Source organism: Salvelinus fontinalis, unplaced genomic scaffold (assembly GCF_029448725.1).
Source record: "Salvelinus fontinalis isolate EN_2023a unplaced genomic scaffold, ASM2944872v1 scaffold_0395, whole genome shotgun sequence".
NCBI classification, from domain to species: Eukaryota; Metazoa; Chordata; class Actinopteri; order Salmoniformes; family Salmonidae; genus Salvelinus; species Salvelinus fontinalis.
In genome coordinates this window covers 21,167-40,654 of record NW_026600604.1, presented here as the reverse complement: position 1 = coordinate 40,654, position 19,488 = coordinate 21,167, and the positions used below count along the sequence as shown (strand labels likewise).

The 19,488-nt window shown below is 44.1% G+C and overlaps 1 protein-coding gene and 1 long non-coding RNA gene across 2 annotated transcripts in view; both read right to left on the bottom strand.

Annotated features, from left to right (window-relative positions):
- Positions 1–19,488, bottom strand: part of LOC129845881 (collagen alpha-1(IX) chain-like) — a 39,962-nt gene continuing 20,474 nt past the window's right edge. The window contains exons 23-33 of the mRNA XM_055913805.1: positions 18,703–18,756; positions 18,561–18,614; positions 18,283–18,336; positions 12,525–12,596; positions 8,855–8,899; positions 8,700–8,732; positions 7,184–7,330; positions 6,416–6,470; positions 3,980–4,168; positions 3,803–3,880; positions 1–2,309 (exon numbers count right to left, since the gene is read on the bottom strand). Coding sequence (XP_055769780.1) covers positions 2,113–2,309; positions 3,803–3,880; positions 3,980–4,168; positions 6,416–6,470; positions 7,184–7,330; positions 8,700–8,732; positions 8,855–8,899; positions 12,525–12,596; positions 18,283–18,336; positions 18,561–18,614; positions 18,703–18,756 — 978 coding nt within the window. The 3' untranslated portion in view covers positions 1–2,112. The remainder of the gene's footprint in view (positions 2,310–3,802; positions 3,881–3,979; positions 4,169–6,415; positions 6,471–7,183; positions 7,331–8,699; positions 8,733–8,854; positions 8,900–12,524; positions 12,597–18,282; positions 18,337–18,560; positions 18,615–18,702; positions 18,757–19,488) is intronic.
- On the bottom strand, positions 12,329–18,758 carry LOC129845880 (uncharacterized). The gene is made up of 4 exons (XR_008758139.1): positions 18,703–18,758; positions 18,561–18,614; positions 18,283–18,336; positions 12,329–12,596 (listed from the first exon to the last, which is right to left on the bottom strand). It is a non-coding gene; the product is annotated as an uncharacterized LOC129845880 (long non-coding RNA).

Sequence of the window (19,488 nt, the reverse complement as noted above, 5' to 3'; positions counted from 1 at the left end):
TACATTTGAGAATTTATTTGACATTTCTAGATCCTCCTCCTAGATATTTGTACAAACTGTGATGTCACCCTCAAATAGTATCGTCATCATCATCATATAATAAAATAGAAACAACTGACTTCCTTTTCTCCATCTCTCCAAACCCTGTGAGGAATTCACATAGAAATAGAATCGCATTGTAATTGCCATTCTAGTGACTTCATTTCTATGGCTGACATAGTACTCAACAGTGAACAGAATACTGTGAAGGGAATATTCCATTTATATTCAAAATAATAATCTCTCAGAATCCTCCTCACACTGTACAATGAGAACAAACCTCACATTCAATCATCAGGATAGTTATTTTTGTAGTAAATATAATTAACCACAATTGAAAACAATTTACAGAGATGTACAGTATATATGGAAGGTCAGTCAGTCAGTGTGGTTTGGTGTCAGTCCTATCTTCTTTCTCTTTATTTAGATTTCTGGAAGGAAAGCAGGGTGCTGGAAATACACCAGGTGTTTTCTGTACAAACTGATATCACTGTTTTCACCAGGTCTATCTTTGGTATATGATACTTCAATACAGAACATGATGCAGTACATTAGAAATACAAAATAATACACTTTGGGCTAAAGGCAATCCTGGTATTGCTTTATGATTTTACTTTATTGGGGAGGAATTAGCTGATGTTGATGTGGATGGAGCCGCTGCTGAAATCAACATGTAGGCTACAGTATACAGCTGTTTCAGTGTGAGGAAAGGAGGAAAGGGAACATACAGCCAGATGGTTAATAAGGACAGGTGTTTGTCTGGTGGTTAATAAGGACAGGTGTTTGTCTGGTGGTTAATAAGGACAGGTGTTTATCTGGTGGTTAATAAGGACAGGTGGTTTGGCTGGTGGGTAATAAGGACAGGTGTTTGTCTGGTGGTTAATTAGGACAGGTGTTTGTCTGGTGGTTAATAAGGACAGGTGTTTGTCTGGTGGTTAATAAGGACAGGTGTTTGTCTGGTGGTTAATAAGGACAGGTGTTTGTCTGGTGGTTAATAAGGACAGGTGTTTGTCTGGTGGTTAATAAGGACAGGTGTTTGTCTGGTGGTTGTTAAGGACAGGTGCATGTCTGGTGGTTAATAAGGACAGGTGTTTGTCTGGTGGTTAATAAGGACAGGTGTTTGTCTGGTGGTTAATAAGGACAGGTGTTTGTCTGGTGGTTAATAAGGACAGGTGTTTGTCTGGTGGTTAATAAGGACAGGTGTTTGTCTGGTGGTTAATAAGGACAGGTGTTTGTCTGGTGGTTAATAAGGACAGGTGCATGTCTGGTGGTTGTTAAGGACAGGTGTTTGTCTGGTGGTTAATAAGGACAGGTGTTTGTCTGGTGGTTAATAAGGACAGGTCTTTGTCTGGTGGTTGTTAAGGACAGGTGCATGTCTGGTGGTTGTTAAGGACAGGTGCATGTCTGGTGGTTGTTAAGGACAGGTGTTTGTCTGGTGGTTAATAAGGACAGGTAGCATGTCTGGTGGTTATTAAGGACATCTAGGTTTACAGGGACAGTTGAAAAATATATATATATATTGTCTTCAAAACATTAATATCTTAAAATAGAGCACCCTTTTCTGAAAACAACAAAAGAAAATAAGAAAATCTGTCATGTAAAAAACTGTTACACATCCAAACAGGTTCAGGATTATTATTGTTTTGCAACAAAATACTTAATTTTGTTTTGCATTTGTGGAAGTGGAAGACTCCTTCATATCTGAAAGAGATCTGGCTAGCACAGAACACTCTCACAAAACACTGCAGATACCTTAGAATGGACCACTTTACAGCAACAGCCTTCAGAGTAGAGAGGCTGTGAGAATGTTGTGTGCTCCCAGGGTTGGGGTGGGAGAGCTGTCCATCTGCCATCTTAGTCTCTGTCTCTGTCTCTACCCCTCTCTGGGTGTTGGGCAGTGGAAGCTGGTGAAGGGAGGATGGGTCATAGTGAAGGTTGTAATGGAATAAATGGAACCGAATCCAAGGTGTTTGAAACTGTTCCATTCATTCCATTACAACCATTACATCCATTACAACCATTACATCCAGTCCTCAGATTTAAAGTGACACCAGCCTCCACTGGGTGGTGGCTCTAGTTTCTAGTTCCCTCCGGGCCCTTGATGCTGGTGTCAATGTCCCCTGGTCTGAGGTTGCAGGACGATGGGTCGCAGTAGCCGTTGGGGCCAGCGTTACCAGGAGGCCCAGGTACACCAGCCTGGCCAGGAACACCTGGAGGTCCTCTCTCGCCGTCACGTCCCTCCTGGCCGTAACCAGGCTTTCCGGGCTCACCTGTGGAGGGAGAAGAGTTAGAGTTAGAGAAGAGTTAGCTAAACCATCTTAGACCAAAGTAGAACGTCCAGAACCTCAAAGACTCAAGACTAGAACATTCTAGAGACTCTAAGACCAAAGGCGAGATCAATAAGGCTTCTGTTTGTGGCTTACATGTTGCCAGAGTAACAATTACAGTTGAATGACTTGAATGAACATTACAAAATGTGATGGTGAAACATCAAACAGCTACTTTTTTTAAAGGATTACTGTGACTTTTTAGCAACAATATTCAAACTGAAATGACTTAGCTATTCCTACTAAATATTGTATAAAGTCTACATGGCCACTTGATTATTTTTAGAAAGCAGTTTAGACCTGAAACAGACACTTATGTTCTCAGACCGTTTGCTAATGATAGCGAACGGTTGCGCCCAAACTCAAAACCAAATGGAATACAGTATGTTAGCAAACTCTTTCCTTGTTCAACGCACCTCAAGACTAGAATATCTACAACCTCTAAGACCAAGGCTAGAACATTTAGAACCGCCAAGACCAACACTAGAACATCTAATACCGCCAAGACCAAGACTAAAACATTCTAGAAAATGTGTACATTTTACATTTTAGTCATTTAGCAACATTTATCCAGAGTGACTTACAATTAGTGCATTAAGATAGCTAGGTGAGACAACAACACATCACAATCATATCAAGAAAATTTTCCCTCAAAAAATTATTTTCAGTGCTATTAAGTCAGTGCTATTAAGAAAATACTACCTCCAAGACCAAGACTAGAATATCTACAACCTCCAAGACCAAGACTAGAATATCTATAACTTCCAAGACCAAGACTAGAATATCTACAACCTCCAAGACCAAGACTAGAATATCTATAACCTCCAAGACCAAGACTAGAATATCTACAACCTCCAAGACCAAGACTAGAATATCTACAACCTCCAAGACCAAGATTAGAATATCTACAACCTCCAAGACCAAGACTAGAATGTCTACAACCTCCAAGACCAAGACTAGAATATCTATAACTTCCAAGACCAAGACTAGAATATCTACAACCTCCAAGACCAAGACTAGAATATCTATAACCTCCAAGACCAAGACTAGAATATCTACAACCTCCAAGACCAAGACTAGAATATCTACAACCTCCAAGACCAAGACTAGAATATCTACAACCTCCAAGACCAAGACTAGAATGTCTACAACCTCCAAGACCAAGACTAGAATATCTACATCCTCCAAGACCAAGACTAGAATATCTACAACCTCCAAGACCAAGACTAGAATATCTACAACCTCCAAGACCAAAACTAGAATCTCTACAACTTCCAAGACCAAGACTAGAATATCTACAACCTCCAAGACCAAGACTAGAATATCTACAACCTCCAAAACCAAGATTAGAATATCTACAACCTCCAAGACCAAGACTAAGATTAGAACATAAAGAAAAAGTAAGCTCCATGGCAATCAAGGTCGATGTCACTCACCTGGTAGACCGGGAGGTCCTGGCTGGCCCTTGGCCCCTCGCACCGTGGGACCTCGGTCTCCTCTGTCGCCCATTTCACCTGCGCCACACAGCATGTTAATTACAAGAGTTATTCTAAAACTCTGAATTTTGCACTCACATTTTCAAATAACAGTAACATTACAAATCCTCTCCCCACCTTTGGGTCCTTTGAGTCCCAGGAGTCCTGGAGGTCCTTTGAGGCCAGGCAGTCCTCTTGCTCCAGCCTGCCCAGGGAAGCCACTGTCCCCTGGGGGTCCGGCAGGACCAGGAGGCCCTGGCTTACCAGGCAGGCCCGCTGCTCCAGACTCCGGCCTCCTTAGACTGGCAGCCAACTGGGCTAGCTGCTCTGTTGGAGCAAGAGGAAAGGGAATGATGAGCAAACAATTAATCAATCAAATGTATTAAAGGCCCAGTGCAGTCCAAAATGGGATTTTCCTTTGTTTTATATATATTTCCACACTTTAATGTTGGTGAAATTGTGAAAATTAGGATAATTCCCTTTTAGTGTAGGACTGTTTGAAAAGACCGCCTGAAATTTCTGCCTCTTTTGGTGGGATGGAGTTTTGGCCTGCCTGGTGACATCACCGGGTGGTAAATCAGTTAATAGACCAATAAGAAAGAGAGTTCCAAACCTCTTTGCCATAACAGCTCGTTTTCAGTTTTACCCTCCTCACTTAGACCACTCCCAGACAGTGTTAGCAAAATTCTTGTTTGAGAAATGTCTCTTTGCTAAATAGCTATTTTTGTTTATTTTTGACCATTTCAATTTAAAACAATCACAATGAGGTACTCAATTGTTTTCCCAGAAATGATTTGATATTGAGATAAGAATGGCTGCATTGGAAATTTAATTAAGGCCTCTTTATAAATGTTATAAAAATTGTAGTCCTCCCTTCTTATTCTTACACATTCAAGTCTGCCTCAGTAAATTGAGCAGAGTGAAAATACTTATTGGAAAACATTCAACTCTAAGGGATTGGTGTCCCTAAACCGGGACAATTGTTGCTCAATATGCGATAATGTGACTAGATAACATTGTATACAACAGCCAACCATCCGGGATAGAGACATGTCTTATACGGGCAGAAAGCTTAAATTATTGCTAACTAACTGCAGTGTCCAATTTACAGTAGCTACGACACACAAAACATACCATGCTATTGTTTGAGGATAGTGCACAACAAAACACTTTTATCACGGCTGGTGGTTTGATACATTCACCTCTGAAGGTGATGTACTTACATTCAGTAATCTTGCTCTGATTTGTGATCCTGAGGGTCCCAGAGATAAAATGTAGTGTCGTTTTTTAAATATTTAAATGTAGGAACTGGGTTCTACAGTTTAACCCCACTGCTGTCTCTGGCTCCACACCCACCCCGCTCAGCCATCTAGATCCATCATGATCTAGATCCATCATGTATGACATTCCTGGGAGTGTTAAACTTGAATTTTTTATTACCATAGAATTTTTGTATGTTCTCCATAGTTATGTACTTGAAAATGTATAAATTGACCAATTTGGCACATTTGGGCAAACTCCTGGCAGACTTGATGCAAAATATTGTATGGTGAGGTAATTGTTCTCTGGATCAGTCTGAAACTTTGCACACACACTGCTGCCATCTTGTGGACAGAATCTAAATTACACCTAGGATCCTACCTTAATGTATGGCCTTTCTCTTGCATTTCAAAGATGATGGAACACAAAAATAAATAAAAATGTATGTTTTTTTGATTGTATTATCTTTTACCAGATCTAATGTGTTATATTCTCCTACATTAATTTCACATTTCCACACACTTCAAAGTGTTTCCTTTCAAATGTTATGCATATCCTTGCTTCAGGTCCTGAGCTACAGTCAGTTAGATTTGGGTGTCATTTGAGGCGAAAATGTAAAAAAACGGGTACGATCCTTAAGAAACTGAAAAATATATGTGTGTATTTATGGTGCCAAGAGTTCAACATAAAACTCCTAAGGCTTTTGGCCATGGTATTTTACACTCCAAATTCCAGTCTTTGCTTTTCTGCTTTTAGCAAAAGTGCAGGTCCTCTAAAGGTGAAATACATTTTTCAGCACATTGGGTATAAAACATTAACGAGTTTAGGAGGAGAGTAGTGGTAGTGGGAGGAGGGGGTGAGATACAGTAAGAGGGCCCAGGGAGAGAGACAAAAAAAACAGGCTGCAACTTCAGCATTTCTGGGGTTCAGGAGTCTGTTATCCATCAAACTAACAAAGGTTGAAGCGTATTTATGATGGGTTTTTTTCTGCTTCCCTCTCTTCAAACTGTCAAGCCAGATAGGCTATATCCCCCAAACTCAACTCTGGACCTCGAAGCCAGTTCTACTGCATTTGTTCATTGTTCGCCTCTATTCCGGGACTGATTTAGACCTGTGACACTAGCTGTGTGTAATTCATTATTAGGTGGGACAGAAAAGCAGCAGGCTCCGGACCTCATAGAGTAGGAGTTGAACACCCCTGGTCTATAGTAGAAACAATGAGGGTGGGGATATTACAGTGTTTATACTTAAAGGTAGAGTGGGAGACATTGATTTAAAAGACACTGAAGGAATGACAGTGTGCAATATTCTTACCTTGCATAACTCTCATGCAGACTTGTCTGATGTGTTGATCGCTTGGTTCTTTACCCTGAAGGATAACATAACAAAAGGTTTATGATGAGAAAACAGCTTTAATAAACATAGATTTAGCTTCTCATGTTAGTTTAGCGTCTGAAATGCATTTTGTAAGCCCTAGTTGTGTTATGCTGGATACACTGGAAAACTGTTGTCCATGGCCTAAGGCCCAGAAGGAGGGAAACTGTTGTCCATGGCCTAAGGCCCAGAAGGAGGGAAACTGTTGTCCATGGCCTAAGGTCCAGAAGGAGGGAAAGGCCTAGAAGTAAGTTAGTACATTTGTAAGTAAGTAAGTATGTAAATAAGTTAGTAAGTATGTAAGTTAGTAACTAAGTATGTAAGTAAGTATGAAAGTATGTAAGTAAGTAGGTATGTAAATAAGTAAGTAAGTAAGTACGTACGTAAGTGAGTTTGTAGGTATATAAGTAAACAAGTAAGTTAATTAGTAAGTAAGCATGTAAGTATTTAAGTATGTAAGTGGGTAAGTAGGTAAGTATGTGAGTACGTAAGTAATTAAGTAAGTATGTAAGTCGTTAAGTAAGTAAGCAAGCAAGTAAGTATGTGAGTAAGTAGGTATGTAAGTAATTAAGGAAGTAAGTATTTAGTAAGTTAGTAAGTAAGCAAGTAAGTTACTATGTAAGTAAGTATGTAAGTTAGTACGTTTGTAAGTAAGTTAAGGTGTATAGTCTTCAAAGGTTTGGGTGGAGGTGGTTTGGGGGTACCTACCGCCGGTCCCTGTGACCCCCTGATTCCTGGTACGCCCCTGTTGCCCTGCATGCCACGTGGTCCAGGAGTACCAGCTGGGCCCTCGATGCCAGGCTGCCCTCTGCTACCCTCTGGCCCTCTGTTACCAGGCTCTCCTGGGTTTCCAACCTGGAGACAGAGAGGGGAGAGACCGCTGGATCAGAACCACATTACATGGGTGGTACTGAGCATGCTCAATGAAGACTTCTGAGTTTCGGGGGTGCTGGTGAGCCATGGAATAAACTAATATCTGCTTTTACCTGGAACAAGAAAAACCTGTAAGATGGTATTGCAGAGATCTCGTCCCCAGACTCGTCTAGCACTTCCAAACTCTCTATATTATTACTGCGCAGATAATATAAGAATCACTGTATTTTGGATGACAGAAAACCCTGATGTTACAGGCCTGAAATGAATGACAGAAAACCCTGATGTTACAGGCCTGAAATGGGTGACAGAAAACCCTGATGTTACAGGCCTGAAATGGGTGACAGAAAACCCTGATGTTAAAGGCCTGAAATGGATGACAGAAAACCCTGATGTTACTGAAATGGATGACAGAAAACCCTGATGTTACAGGCCTGAAATGGATGACAGAAAACCCTGATGTTACAGGCCTGAAATGGATGAAAGGAAACCCTGATGTTACAGGCCTGAAATGGATGACAGAAAACCCTGATGTTACAGGCCTGAAATGGATGACAGAAAACCCTGATGTTACAGGCCTGAAATGGATGACAGGAAACCCTGATGTTACAGGCCTGAAATGGATGACGTTGGAGATCTCATCCTGTGGCACCACCTCCTTAGCTGTCTTACTCTGCTCAAAACGTGCATTAGCTGAGCCTGATTCCAATACAGTTCAGACTTCATCTGATGTATCTCTACAGAAACTGCACATGGAGCTCCAACAAAATGGAATTCAAATCATTGAAACAATGTCAGTCAATAAAAATGCTTATTTTTATGATAACATAGCTTCAGTATTTCACTTTTTAATGTGTATAGTATTGCTTACTAGGTGTGCCCAATCAATTTTGTAACCACTCCCTCTTCTAATTAGGGCTTTTTGGAAAAGCTGTTCAAAAGAGGACATTGTATTATGTTTTTGTACTCCCTGATGAAGGCCATGCAGCCGAAACGCATCAGATTTTTTAAAACTTTGTTTCTATTGAACATGCCTTACTAATAAAGGCATTTTAGTTAATTACATGACGAGTGCCTTGGTCCTCCTTTCTTTTTGATGACCAATTTACCCCTTTTACCAAAGAGCACCTTCTATCTACCAAAATGTACTATTGTGTACCTTAGTAGCGCTTCTCTTCCTCCTCTTTCTACTAGTCAGTCAATTAGTTGTTTAAAAAAACTTTTTTTTTAAACCCTAAATGTTGGTTAAACTTAGCACTATTACTAACACTCTATGGGTGTAGATCAACTGTCTCCAAGTCATATTCCTGGTTGAGACATGGAACTGCTTCTAGAAAAGTACAGAACTCACCACTCCTTTGGGTCCAGATTCCCCTTGGTCACCCTATTATACAAATGAGAAAAACACAGAGGATTAGTACAGGTGGAGTTAAAAAGTGTTGTTTAAAAGGCTCCAATGTGAGGTTGGGTTGGATGCAATGAATCCTTGCTTGAGTGATAACTTACAACATCTCCTTTGTCTCCAGAGGTTCCCTCAGAACCTTGTCCCCCCTACACACACACACACCAAACAAACATCAATTATTTGGGGTAAAATCTCTCTTCTGGATATAACAAATGCCAAGGGTAAGTTAGAAACACACACACACACACACACACACACACACACACACACACACACACACACACACACACACACACACACACACACACACACACACACACACACACACACACACACACACACACACACCTCAACAGCTGCGACCAGATTATTATTATGATTGTTAAATACTGCACAATTTAAAACCACTTGCCCACCAAAACGTGTATAAATATTGGACTATAAATTGTTCTTCTACTATGTTGGACTATAAATCTACTGAAGCATTTATTTTATGTTGGTATTCTTATCTTGTATTATTTCTTATTGTTGTTGCGTTGTCCAGAAGGAACCTGCCAGTAAGCATTTCATTGGACGGTGTATACCATGTGTATCTGTACATACGACTAATAAAACTTGAAACTGGAAAGGGCCCATCCACACTCTGCTGGTGGAGTATCAAACTGACTTTAAGATACAGACAAATATTGTTGTGAGAGATAAACAAACATTTTAAAACATGGATGTTTTACCTGCTCTCCTTTCGGTCCTCCCTCCCCAGCTTCTCCCTGAAGTTGAGGAGAAATCAGTTCAGTATTGAAAATCTTTAAACTACAGCACAGTTAAACAGTTAACTAGTTATACTACTATGTAAAGTTATACAGTACAGTTATACAGTTAGACAACAACACTAGTTATACTACTATGGAAAGTTATACAGTACAGTTATACTGTTAGACAACAACACTAGTTATACTACAATGTAAAGTTATACAGTACAGTTATACTGTTAGACAACAACACTAGCTATACTACTATGTAAAGTTATACAGTACAGTTATACAGTTAGACAACAACACTAGTTATACTACAATGTAAAGTTATACAGTACAGTTATACAGTTAGACAACAACACTAGTTATACTATTATGTAAAGTTATATAGTACAGTTATACAGTTAGACAACAACACTAGTTATACTATAATGTAAAGTTATACAGTACAGTTATACAGTTAGACAACAACACTAGTTATACTACTATGTAAAGTTATACAGTACAGTTATACAGTTAGACAACAACACTAGTTATACTACAATGTAAAGTTATACAGTACAGTTATACAGTTAGACAACAACACTAGTTATACTACTATGTAAAGTTATACAGTACAGTTATACAGTTAGACAACAACACTAGTTATACTACTATGTAAAGTTATACAGTACAGTTATACAGTTAGACAACAACACTAGTTATACTACTATGTAAAGTTATACAGTACAGTTATACAGTTAGACAACAACACTAGTTATACTACTATGTAAAGTTATACAGTACAGTTATACAGTTAGACAACAACACTAGTTATACTACAATGTAAAGTTATACAGTACAGTTATACAGTTAGACAACAACACTAGTTAAACTACTATGTAAAGTTATACAGTACAGTTATACAGTTAGACAACAACACTAGTTATACTACTATGTAAAGTTATACAGTACAGTTATACAGTTAAACAACAACACTAGTTATACTACTATGTAAAGCGACAGCAAGACTGGTCTTATGAATGCATGATTGAACTTGTAACACTAGAGGGGGTCAAAACGATGTATTTCACAAAGTATGTGTCCTTGTCAGGTGCATATGGTAAGACTTTGACTTTCTATTAGCTAGCAATTCAGGCTAAATTGCTGTCTTCATGATTGAACAAAACCGTGGAAAGTCCAATCAAAACTGGTGGTTTCATGAAAATGGAAAATTGTCATAAGAAGTCTGTGGAACCTGAAACGACTAAAAACAAGCCACAGCGCTCTACAGTTGAGCTCACTCTCTATCTTTTCATCAAATATCAGCCCTGCAGAACGTAAACGCTCCAGGGAGCATTAATCCAATTAGAAGTAGTTTGTGTAGTTGTATAATAGTAGTAGTTTGTTTAGTTGTATAATAGTAGTAGTGTGTTTAGTTGTATAACAGCAGTAGTTTGTTTAGTTGTATAATAGTAGTAGTTTGTTTAGTTGTATAATAGCAGTAGTTTGTTTAGTTGTATAATAGTAGTAGTTTGTGTAGTTGTATAATAGTAGTAGTTTGTGTAGTTGTATAACAGCAGTAGTTTGTTTAGTTGTATAATAGCAGGAGTTTGTTTAGTTGTATAATAGCAGTAGTTTGTTTAGTTGTATAATAGCAGTAGTTTGTTTAGTTGTATAATAGCAGTAGTGTGTTTAGTTGTATAACAGTTTGTTTAGTTGTATAATAGCAGGAGTTTGTTTAGTTGTATAATAGCAGTAGTTTGTTTAGTTGTATAATAGTAGAAGTGTGTTTAGTTGTATAATAGCAGTAGTGTGTTTAGTTGTATAATAGCAGTAGTGTGTTTAGTTGTATAATAGCAGTAGTGTGTTTAGTTGTATAATAGCAGTAGTGTGTGTAGTTGTATAATAGCAGTAGTTTGTTTAGTTGTATAACAGAAGTAGTTTGTTTAGTTGTATAATAGCAGTAGTTTGTTTAGTTGTATAATAGTAGTAGTTGTTTAGTTGTATAATAGCAGTAGTGTGTGTAGTTGTATAATAGCAGTAGTGTGTTTAGTTGTATAATAGCAGTAGTTTGTTTAGTTGTATAATAGCAGTAGTTTGTTTAGTTGTATAATAGCAGTAGTTTGTTTAGTTGTATAATAGTAGTAGTTGTTTAGTTGTATAATAGCAGTAGTTTGTTTAGTTGTATAACAGTTTGTTTAGTTGTATAATAGTAGTAGTTGTTTAGTTGTATAATAGCAGTAGTGTGTGTAGTTGTATAATAGCAGTAGTGTGTTTAGTTGTATAATAGCAGTAGTTTGTTTAGTTGTATAATAGCAGTAGTTTGTTTAGTTGTATAATAGTAGTAGTTGTTTAGTTGTATAATAGCAGTAGTTTGTTTAGTTGTATAACAGTTTGTTTAGTTGTATAATAGCAGTAGTGTGTTTAGTTGTATAATAGCAGTAGTGTGTTTAGTTGTATAATAGCAGTAGTTTGTTTAGTTGTATAATAGCAGGAGTTTGTTTAGTTGTATAACAGAAGTGTTTGTTTAGTTGTATAACAGAAGTGTTTGTTTAGTTGTATAATAGCAGTAGTTTGTTTAGTTGTATAATAGCAGTAGTTTGTGTAGTTGTATAATAGTAGTAGTTTGTTTAGTTGTATAATAGTAGTAGTTTGTTTAGTTGTATAATAGCAGTAGTTTGTTTAGTTGTATAATAGCAGTAGTTTGTTTAGTTGTATAATAGCAGGAGTTTGTTTAGTTGTATAATAGCAGTAGTGTGTTTAGTTGTATAATAGCAGTAGTGTGTTTAGTTGTATAATAGCAGGAGTTTGTTTAGTTGTATAATAGTAGTAGTTGTTTAGTTGTATAATAGCAGTAGTTTGTTTAGTTGTATAATAGCAGTAGTTTGTTTAGTTGTATAATAGCAGTAGTTTGTTTAGTTGTATAATAGCAGGAGTTTGTTTAGTTGTATAACAGAAGTGTTTGTTTCCCCACCGGACGGCAGGTCTCTACAGAGGGGATAGATACCAGTCAGAATAGAACGTCCTCTTATCTTACCCTCTCTCCCTTCACTCCGGGGAGGCCTGGGGGTCCGGGAACACCAGAAAGACCAAGATCCCCTTTAGGTCCCTACAAAACAAAGGTAGAGAGACAACAATGAGGTCAGAGGTCAACACCACACTACTGTATGTCCTGTATGACTCAGTTGGTTAGAGCAAGGTGCTTGCAGCGCCAGGATTGTGGGTTAGATTACTGGGACAGCCCACATGTAAAATGTATTGACGCATGACTGTAAGAAGAAAAGCCTCTGCTAAACAGAATACTGTATGTAAATATCTGAACCTACAGAAGACTACAGCAGAAAGTAGTGGAAACCTCAGACAGCAGAGTATGGAGAAACTATGCCCACAAGCTCTTCAGTCATTAGGACAACATACACTGGGTTAATCAACTGTTCATGAGACGGCTATATCAGGGTCCTGACTCAAAACGTGCACGAAAGAAAGAGAATTTCTAAATACCTGGCTGCAATTTTTATTGTGTATGCTTATGTGTGTGTGTCTCTTTGTTCTCTGTGCTGGGCACACCGTTGGTTGCTGACCGTGTGTGTGTGTGTGTGTGAGGAATGCCAAAGGAACAGAAGGCTCTTTCAGCCAGCTGGCCCTGGTCCTCATTCTCTCCTGACTGTGAAAATAGCCTCTGTGTGAGATCCTGAGATCCCATTCAGGCCTATTCTCTGGGGAATTTCTCTGTAACCACGGCCAGATCCCCCCTCTCTGTAACCACAGCCAGGTCCCCCTCTCTGTAACCACAGCCAGGTCCCCCCTCTCTGTAAACACAGCCAGATCCACACTCTCTGTAACCACAGCCAGAACCACACTCTCTGTAACCACAGCCAGGTCCCCCCTCTCTGTAACCACAGCCAGATCCCCCCTCTCTGTAACCACAGCCAGGTCCCCCCTCTCTGTAACCACAGCCAGATCCCCCCTCTCTGTAACCACAGCCAGGTCCCCCCTCTCTGTAAACACAGCCAGATCCACACTCTCTGTAACCACAGCCAGGTCCCCCCCTCTCTGTAAACACAGCCAGAACCACACTCTCTGTAACCACAGCCAGATCCCCCCTCTCTGTAACCACTGCCAGATCCCCCCTTTCTGTAACCACAGCCAGATCCCCCCTTTCTGTAACCACAGCCAGGTCCCCCCTCTCTGTAACCACAGCCAGGTCCACTCGCTGTAAACACAGCCAGGTCCCCCCTCTCTGTAACCACAGCCAGGTCCCCCCTCGCTGTAAACACAGCCAGGTCCCCCCTCTCTGTAAACACAGCCAGAACCACACTCTCTGTAACCACAGCCAGGTCCCCCCTCTCTGTAAACACAGCCAGATCCCCCCTCTCTGTAAACACAGCCAGAACCACACTCTCTGTAACCACAGCCAGATCCACACTCTCTGTAAACACAGCCAGGTCCCCCCTCTCTGTAACCACAGCCAGGTCCACTCTCTGTAACCACAGCCAGATCCCCACTCTCTGTAACCACTGCCAGGTTCCCACTCTCTGTAACCACAGCCAGGTCCCTCCTCTCTGTAACCACAGCCAGATCCACACTCTCTGTAACCACAGCCAGATCCACACTCTCTGTAACCACAGCCAGATCCACACTCTCTGTAACCACAGCCAGGTCCCCCCTCTCTGTAACCACAGCCAGGTCCCCCCTCTCTGTAACCACAGCCAGGTCCCCCCTCTCTGTAACCACGGCCAGATCCCCCCTCTCTGTAACCACAGCCAGGTCCCCCCTCTCTGTAACCACAGCCAGGCCCCCCCTCTCTGTAACCACGGCCAGATCCCCCCTCTCTGTAACCACAGCCAGGTCCCCCCTCTCTGTAACCACAGCCAGGTCCACACTCTCTGTAACCACAGCCAGATCCCCCCTCTCTGTAACCACAGCCAGGTCCCCACTCTCTGTAAACACAGCCAGGTCCCCCTCTCTGTAACCACAGCCAGGTCCACTCGCTGTAAACACAGCCAGGTCCCCCTCTCTGTAACCACAGCCAGGTCCCCCCTCTCTGTAACCACAGCCAGGTCCCCCCTCTCTGTAACCACAGCCAGATCCACACTCTCTGTAACCACTGCCAGGTCCCCCCTCTCTGTAACCACAGCCAGGTCCACTCGCTGTAAACACAGCCAGGTCCCCCCCTCTCTGTAAACACAGCCAGGTCCCCCTCTCTGTAACCACAGCCAGGTCCACTCGCTGTAAACACAGCCAGGTCCCCCCCTCTCTGTAAACACAGCCAGGTCCACTCGCTGTAAACACAGCCAGGTCCACTCTCTGTAACCACAGCCAGATCCCCCCTCTCTGTAACGACAGCCAGGTCCCCCCTCTCTGTAAACACAGCCAGGTCCACTCTCTGTAACCACAGCCAGGTCCACACTCTCTGTAACCACAGCCAGGTCCCCCCCTCTCTGTAAACACAGCCAGGTCCCCACTCTCTGTAACCACAGCCAGGTCCACTCTCTGTAACCACAGCCAGGTCCCCCTCTCTGTAACCACGGCCAGATCCCCCCTCTCTGTAACCACAGCCAGGTCCCCACTCGCTGTAAACACAGCCAGGTCCCCACTCTCTGTAACCACAGCCAGGTCCACTCGCTGTAAACACAGCCAGGTCCACTCTCTGTAACCACAGCCAGATCCTCCCTCTCTGTAACCACAGCCAGGTCCCCACTCTCTGTAACCACAGCCAGGTCCACTCGCTGTAAACACAGCCAGGTCCACTCTCTGTAACCACAGCCAGGTCCCCACTCTCTGTAACCACAGCCAGATCCCCCCTCTCTGTAACCACAGCCAGGTCCACTCGCTGTAAACACAGCCAGGTCCCCCCTCTCTGTAACCACAGCCAGGTCCCCCCTCGCTGTAAACACAGCCAGGTCCCCACTCTCTGTAACCACTGCCAGGTTCCCACTCTCTGTAACCACAGCCAGGTCCCTCCTCTCTGTAACCACAGCCAGATCCACACTCTCTGTAACCACAGCCAGATCCACACTCTCTGTAACCACAGCCAGATCCACACTCTCTCTAACCACAGCCAGGTCCCCCCTCTCTGTAACCACGGCCAGATCCCCCCTCTCTGTAACCACAGCCAGGTCCCCCCTCTCTGTAACCACAGCCAGGTCCCCCCTCTCTGTAACCACAGCCAGGTCCCCCCTCTCTGTAACCACGGCCAGATCCCCCCTCTCTGTAACCACAGCCAGGTCCCCCCTCTCTGTAACCACAGCCAGGTCCACACTCTCTGTAACCACAGCCAGATCCCCCCTCTCTGTAACCACAGCCAGGTCCCCACTCTCTGTAACCACAGCCAGGTCCCCACTCTCTGTAACCACAGCCAGGTCTACATTCTCTGTAAACACAGCCAGGTCCCCCTCTCTGTAACCACAGCCAGGTCCACTCGCTGTAAACACAGCCAGGTCCCCCTCTCTGTAACCACAGCCAGGTCCCCCCTCTCTGTAACCACAGCCAGGTCCCCCCTCTCTGTAACCACAGCCAGATCCACACTCTCTGTAACCACTGCCAGGTCCCCCCTCTCTGTAACCACAGCCAGGTCCCCCCTCTCTGTAAACACAGCCAGGTCCCCCCCTCTCTGTAAACACAGCCAGGTCCCCCTCTCTGTAACCACAGCCAGGTCCACTTGCTGTAAACACAGCCAGGTCCCCCCCTCTCTGTAAACACAGCCAGGTCCCCCCTCTCTGTAACCACAGCCAGGTCCCCACTCTCTGTAACCACAGCCAGATCCTCCCTCTCTGTAACCACAGCCAGGTCCCCACTCTCTGTAACCACAGCCAGGTCCACTCGCTGTAAACACAGCCAGGTCCCCCCTCTCTGTAACCACAGCCAGGTCCCCCCTCTCTGTAACCACAGCCAGATCCACACTCTCTGTAACCACTGCCAGGTCCCCCCTCTCTGTAACCACAGCCAGGTCCCCCCTCTCTGTAAACACAGCCAGGTCCCCCCCTCTCTGTAAACACAGCCAGGTCCCCCTCTCTGTAACCACAGCCAGGTCCACTCGCTGTAAACACAGCCAGGTCCCCCCCTCTCTGTAAACACAGCCAGGTCCACTCGCTGTAAACACAGCCAGGTCCACTCTCTGTAACCACAGCCAGATCCCCCCTCTCTGTAACGACAGCCAGGTCCCCCCTCTCTGTAAACACAGCCAGGTCCACTCTCTGTAACCACAGCCAGGTCCACACTCTCTGTAACCACAGCCAGATCCTCCCTCTCTGTAACCACAGCCAGGTCCCCACTCTCTGTAACCACAGCCAGGTTCCCTCGCTGTAAACACAGCCAGGTCCCCACTCTCTGTAACCACAGCCAGGTCCACTCGCTGTAAACACAGCCAGGTCCACTCTCTGTAACCACAGCCAGATCCTCCCTCTCTGTAACCACAGCCAGGTCCCCACTCTCTGTAACCACAGCCAGGTCCACTCGCTGTAAACACAGCCAGGTCCACTCTCTGTAACCACAGCCAGGTCCCCACTCTCTGTAACCACAGCCAGATCCCCCCTCTCTGTAACCACAGCCAGGTCCACTCGCTGTAAACACAGCCAGGTCCCCCCTCTCTGTAACCACAGCCAGGTCCCCCCTCGCTGTAAACACAGCCAGGTCCCCACTCTCTGTAACCACAGCCAGGTCCACTCTCTGTAACCACAGCCAGGTCCACTCTCTGTAACCACGGCCAGGTCCACACTCTCTGTAACCACAGCCAGGTCCACACTCTCTGTAACCACAGCCAGGTCCCCTCTCTGTAACCACAGCCAGGTCCACTCTCTGTAACCACAGCCAGGTCCCCACTCTCTGTAACCACAGCCAGATCCACACTCTCTGTAACCACAGCCAGGTCCCCACTCTCTGTAACCACAGCCAGATCCACACTCTCTTTAACCACAACCACGTCCCCCTCTCTGTAACCACAGCCAGGTCCCCACTCTCTGTAAACACAGCCAGGTCCCCCCTCTCTGTAAACACCGCCAGGTCCCCCCTCTCTGTAACCACAGCCAGATCCCCCCTCTCTGTAACCACAGCCAGGTCCCCCCTCTCTGTAACCACAGCCAGGTTCCCACTCTCTGTAACCACAGCCAGGTCCCTCCTCTCTGTAACCACAGCCAGATCCACACTCTCTGTAACCACGGCCAGGTCCACACTCTCTGTAACCACAGCCAGGTCCCCCCTCTCTGTAAACACAGCCAGATCCCCCCTCTCTGTAAACACAGCCAGATCCACACTCTCTGTAACCACAGCCAGATCCACACTCTCTGTAACCACAGCCAGGTCCCCACTCTCTGTAACCACAGCCAGATCCACACTCTGTAACCACAGCCAGGTCCCCCCTCTCTGTAACCACAGCCAGGTCCCCCCTCTCTGTAACCACAGCCAGGTCCCCCCTCTCTGTAACCACAGCCAGGTCCCCCCTCCCCCTCTCTTTCTCTTATTTTTCTCATTCTTCATCTTCTCTTTGTTTCAGTCTCTCCCTCTCATTCTCTCTCTCTCTCATTCTCTCTCTCTCTCATTCTCTCTCTCTCTCTCTCTCTTTCATTCTCTCTCTCTCTCTCATTCTCTCTCTCTCTCTCTCTCTCATTCTCTCTCTCTCTCTCTCTCTCATTCTCTCTCTCTCTCTCTCTCTCTCTTTCTCTGTGAAGATTCTTGGTTGTTGTTACAAAGTATGTTTCCTTTCATTAATCCTCATATTATACCTGGCACAAAGACACACAGCATCACACAGCAACCAGACAACAACAACAACAACAACAATAACAACAATAACTCACCCTGGCTCCTGGTTTACCCGGTGGACCGCCTGGTCCTTGTTCTCCTCTGTCTCCCTAGAGAGATGTCAAAGGAAATTACAAGAGAGGAGAAGAGGCTTGTTTTATTACACATTAATGCACGATAAAGGACATTAAAATGGAACCCAGAGGGCAAAACTGGTTGCATTGACATCACCGACATTATTGTAACCCAATTACTACCAGTTGTAATCTGGTTGTGATGGCGTCACAAAAACAGCTTGGCCTGCTGGGAAATATAATAATGAAAGGATACTCACTGGTCCGCCAATGGGTCCAATGGGTCCTAGACCTCCTACTTTGCCTTGCTCTCCCTACACAGACACATCACAGTGAACAGGTTGTTACTGTATGGAAACTTGAAATGCATTTTAAATAAACTTGGATTTGATTTGGACTTACTGTTTTACCAGCAGATCCCATTGTTCCAAGAAGACCTGCCTCTCCAGAGCTACCCTGAAATAGAGCAATAGAAACAGAGTTTAGTGTCATAATCTCTCGTGGACAGATACACGTACCATAGGATGGTATTGGAGTGTCTGTCAACAGACTGGGATGCCACAACTAACGAGGATCAGGTCAGGACAGTCAGGTTAGTGTCAGGACAGTCAGGTCAGGTCAGTGTCAGGACAGTCAGGTCAGGTCAGTGTCAGGACAGTCAGGTCAGTGTCAGGACAGTCAGGTCAGGTCAGTGTCAGGACAGTCAGGTCAGGACAGGACAGTCAGGTTAGTGTCAGGACAGTCAGGACAGTCAGGTCAGGTCAGTGTCAGGACAGTCAGGTCAGGACAGTCAGGTCAGTGTCAGGACAGTCGGGTCAGTGTCAGGACAGTCGGGTCAGTGTCAGGACAGTCAGGTCAGTGTCAGGACAGTCAGGTCAGGACAGTCAGGTCAGGTCAGGACAGTCGGGTCAGGTCAGTGTCAGGACAGTCGGGTCAGGTCAGGACAGTCAGGTCAGGACAGTCTGGTCAGGACAGTCGGGTCAGGTCAGGACAGTCAGGTCAGGACAGTCGGGTCAGGTCAGGACAGTCAGGTCAGGACAGTCTGGTCAGGACAGTCGGGTCAGGTCAGGACAGTCAGGTCAGGTCAGTGTCAGGACAGTCGGGTCAGGTCAGGACAGTCGGGTCAGGACAGTCAGGTCAGGACAGTCAGGTCAGTGTCGGGACAGTCAGGTCAGGTCAGGACAGTCG